The 4,729-nt window shown below is 47.9% G+C and overlaps 1 protein-coding gene across 1 annotated transcript; it reads right to left on the reverse strand.

Annotated features, from left to right (window-relative positions):
• Window positions 1-2,926: 2,926 nt before the first annotated feature.
• On the reverse strand, window positions 2,927-4,729 carry LOC123469583. The gene has a single exon (XM_045168600.1). It carries the CDS (start codon window positions 4,727-4,729, stop codon window positions 2,927-2,929), a length of 1,803 nt encoding a protein of 600 aa, XP_045024535.1.

Genomic DNA, 4,729 nt, shown 5'->3' on the forward strand with positions numbered 1-4,729 from the left:
CAATATAATTCAAGTTTCCACAATCTTATAGCTGTGTGTGTGCTTATTCTTGATTCCCACTGGGTTCTTTAATTTTAGTTAGGAGCACGGGTATAAATCGGAACCATCAATTTATTTACCTTTACTTAGCATTGTCGCCGGATGGCTGGATGAGACAATAAAAATCACGTTTGGTCTCACTTGCACACTTTGTATTTCACGTTTTACGCACGAAAAACCAATTTCATACACGAATTTAGTTTAAACTTTGCCGGACGCTACTACAACACTACCTTCTTCTCTCTAGGTTTCGCGCCCAACTGCCGGTCTCTTCTTCCCTCTCGATCTTTCGGCGCGTCTTCCCCTCCTCCTCTCTCGAGCCTTCGCGCCAAGACTCCTCGCCATCTAGCGGTCAGAGATACGACCGGCCGTTCCGCCACACTCGGCCTTTCCTGACTTTTCGCTCGTCCTCGAGCGATCCCCAACAAACTCTTAGTATTACAAAAACCCACACAGGACCCACACAGGACAACAAATAAACCCACACAGGACAATTATACCCCACAAAAACCCACACGGGACAACTAATACCCCACAAAAACCCACAAAAACCCACACAGGACCCACTTAACTATACAAAAACTCACAGTCATCTTACTACAAAACTTATACATTACAATACTCAACTCATAAATGTACGACAACCCACCCGATACAAAGCTTATTCAAGAAGAACCAATTACATACATTATTCTAGATAATAAACAGTCAAACGGTAATATACTCGAGAAATGATACATGGGGTGAACTAGACTCCTGGTCATTCAAGACGACATAATCCTCTTGCCACCTTGGTGGATTTCTACTCCGTTTCGGCCGTCCAGAAGGTGACACGGACTCATCCGGTGCCATCTGATTACCATTGGCCTCCTTCTCGGCAATCACTAGACCTTCTTCGGTCAACTGCCCCTCGGAGTCATCCTCCTCTTCTACCTCCTCAGACACACTCGATCCGCCGTCCGTTGCTTCGTCTGATCCACCGGTTTCACCTTCTGATGAACCATCGCCCGATTCTTCGCTCCGACTGCAATATCCTGCAAGGTAGGGCTTCATTTGTGAAACGTGTGCGGGAAATACCACTAGTCGTTTCCTGGTACTTTGACCTGGTATATTCGTTACGCGATAAGTAACACTGGTCAGCCGCTTAACTACCTGTAATGGCCCCACATATTTCGCCACGAATTTGCTACATACTCCTTTTCTTCGTATATTGCGCCGTACAAGCACAAGATCGCCTACGGCGTACCACGGTGCCTCCCTCCTTTTTCCGTCATATAACTTCTTCTGCTTTTCTTGTGTCTCCTTAGTTTTGGCTGCAGCATTCATTCGATCTTCCTGTATTCTTCGTAAATATTCTATAAAGGGCTCCTTTACCTCACTATCGTACGGGTATAGTGTTTCCCAAGGCAACACCGCTTGTCTTCCAAAGACCAGCTCGTAGGGCGGTAGACCGGTGGTTTCGTGCTTGGCCGTGTTGTACGAAAAGGCTGCCTGTTGTAGATATTCATCCCAACGCGACTCAGTCTCCGACACTAAACTCTTTAACCCCTCTACGATGGATTGGTTGGTCCGCTCGCACAGCCCATTTGTTTGAGGATGGTAAGCTGCGGTCATCCCATGAACGATCCCCAATAGGTTCAACACTCGCTTTAATTCTTCGGCCGTAAATCCCGTTCCTCGGTCACTTATTATCTTATGGGGTGTCCCATACACCCACAGAATTCTGTTCAACAAGAAATCCTTGACGAGGCCGGCGGACGTATTGGGCACTGGCTGTACCACAACCCAGCGTGTCGCGTTATCTACACATACCAGGATGTGTCGATTCCCATTCCCCGTGACGGTTAACGGACCGATATGGTCAATACCCCAGCGCTCAAATGGCACACTGCTCGGTTCGATCGGATGAAGGAGTCCGACGGCACGTCCTATTTCTCTTTTGAATAGTTGACAGTGCGGGCACTTTTGTACATATGCTCGCATATGCTTACTCCACTTCGCCCACCAACAGCGACTTCCGATCCGAGCTAATGTCTTCGCTATTCCATGATGTCCTCCAGTGGATTCGGCATGACCATTCTCTAGGAATCGCCGACGACTACACCGAGGGACAACCAAGAGCAACTTCCTTTTCCCCCGAGCTACTCTTCTATACAAAACACCATCCTTTATCACATAGGGCCCAGTAGTTTCCTCGTCTTTATTTGCGTCTTCCGTTGACATCAAACGAGTTAGGATCGGTCGCAACTCTTCGTCCGCCCATTGACGTATGCGGATGTCTTCTTCTCCGGGAACCTAGTTAGTAACAGCGCACGCGAAGAGTCCTCCATCATCCCCTTGCTCTTCAGGGTCTCCTACGGGATTCCTTGATAGTGCATCCACAACCTGGTTGCAAGCTCCACGACGGTGTTTAAAGACCGCCCCGTACTCAGCAATAACTGCTACCCATCGGCTGAACTTATTCCCCACTTGAGTCTTTTTCTGCATCCACGCTACCGCCGAATTGTCTGTTACAACCGTGAGTTCCCCGGGTCTTTCGTGAACGTAGTGGCGAAGCTTTTGTAGCGCCCACACGACCGCCAGACACTCAAGTTCATTGCTATCATAGTTGTGTTCAGCGGGATTGAGTCTTCGACTGATGAATGCCACTGTTTCTTCTTTTCCATCCTTGTTTTGAAGAAGAACGGCGCCTATACCCTCCCTGCTGGCATCGGTACGGAGCTCACACGCCCAATCATCACGAAACGGTACTAGGATAGGAGTCGACGACAACATTTCTTTCAAGTGTCGGAACGACGCTTCGGCAACATCCGTCCAACTATCCTGACTCCACACATGAGACTTTTTAAGGAGCGCATGAAGAGGTTGAGCAATCGAGGCAAAATTCTTAATGAAGCGACGATAATAACTCGCCAAACAAACCGCGCAGTTGGCTGATTTTCAGCGGACGCGGAAACTCCTTTATGGCTCGTTGCTTCTCCGGATCGGGATGGAGCCCTGCCTGATTGACAACATGACCCAAAATCACCATCTCCTCCACTGCAAATCTGCATTTGGTGGTTTTTAAGGATAAATTGGATCCCCGAATTGCCTGCAATACGGAGCGTAAGCGCTCTTGGTGCTCTTGGAAATTACTTCCAAACACCACGACATCATCTAAGTAGACTAGGCACTGATCCCATTTTAATTTTGCGAGGACTCGATCCATTAGCCTCTGAAAAGTTGCCGGCGCGTTGCAAAGTCCGAACGGCATTCGATTAAACTCGTAAAGGCCATCGGCGGTAACGAACGCCGTCTTTTCCTTGTGAGCTGGTTCCATCCTTACTTGCCAATACCCACTGGCCAAGTCGAGTTGTGAGAAGTATTTCGATCCTCCTAGTCTATCCAGAATGTCATCAATGCGTGGAAGCGGATATACATCCTTTTTGGTCACTTCATTTAGCCTACGGTAGTCGACACAAAACCGAACTTCTCCCGTGTTCTTCCGGACTAACACTACTGGAGACGACCACGGAGAAATCGACGGCTCAATAATGCCTTTTTCCAGCATTTCACCGACTAACTCCCAAACGACAACCCGCTCACGGACAGACATGCGATGAGGTGGAAGATGTATGGGAAGGGCTTCACCAACATCGATGGTATGTTGGACTACATTGGTACTCCCGAGTTCGTTTCCCATAGGATGGAAACACTCTCGGAATTCCAGTAGTAAATTTTTCACCTGCTTCTTCTTTTCTTCATCCAGGTCACCATTAATACTCCAGTCGGGTAGAGGCAGTGATTCCTCCATCACCGAACCGACATAAGGAAAGTCGTCGTCTACTTTTGGTCCCAATTCTTTCTCGGTTACGAGAGAATTCCCGCACGCAATCTTGCGGCTTGTTCGCAACTTCAGAGTCCTTTGACCAACGTTTACAATTGGCAATTGAAACGCTCCATTCGTGACTTCGGTTATACATGAAGGTACGACCCATTCTTGCCCTGGTTCAGCACTGAATGCAGAGTTGGTTGAGATCAAGCCATTTTCTTCTGTTAATGTTACCACACTTACATAGGCCATCGTCCCAGCTGGAATATCCCGGTCATCTGAGACCAACAAAGGTCCGACTTCACGAGAAGATATTGAATCAATCTGTGGCCACGCATTGAACAGCGTAGGCTTGTCGTCTGATTCATCTGGGGTTTCCCCACACTCAGAACTGGCAATGTCGCTTGAACTTGTCAATACTCGACTCGGTTTTCTCTTTGTGTTCCTTCGTCTTTTCCGGACAACTGATGTTTTTTCTAGGAACCGCTCTTCTTCCGTTTCAAATTCGGTCCGCTCGGACTCTACCTCTGAGGGCTTCGGAACGTTATCCTTATTAATTTCCTCTCTTAAACGTTTTAGTTCAGTCCTCATTTCACGTCTCAACTCTTCGATTGATCCTTCAAGATCCTGCTGCCCGATTTGGACGGTAGTATTCACTTCTGCTGGTTTTAAATCGTTTCTTGATGGTGGACGCGCTGTCAAATGACCGTTTTCTGCCTGAACAGACACTCCTGACTCGATGAGCCAGTCCGCTCCCAGGATTAACGGACTCACGGAGTCCCGGAGGACATACACGGTTTTCAATTCTACCTCTACTTCATCAAAACGGACATTAAACTCCACGGTTCCATAACACCGCGTTACGCTTTGGTCAGCCAT

This window comes from Daphnia magna, linkage group LG2, assembly GCF_020631705.1.
Source record: "Daphnia magna isolate NIES linkage group LG2, ASM2063170v1.1, whole genome shotgun sequence".
NCBI classification, from domain to species: Eukaryota; Metazoa; Arthropoda; class Branchiopoda; order Diplostraca; family Daphniidae; genus Daphnia; species Daphnia magna.

What these genes read in the sequence shown, in the direction of transcription:
- LOC123469583 (XM_045168600.1), bottom strand. Translation starts at nt 4,729, where the DNA reads ATGGCTGACCAAAGCGTAACGCGGTGTTATGGAACCGTGGAGTTTAAT.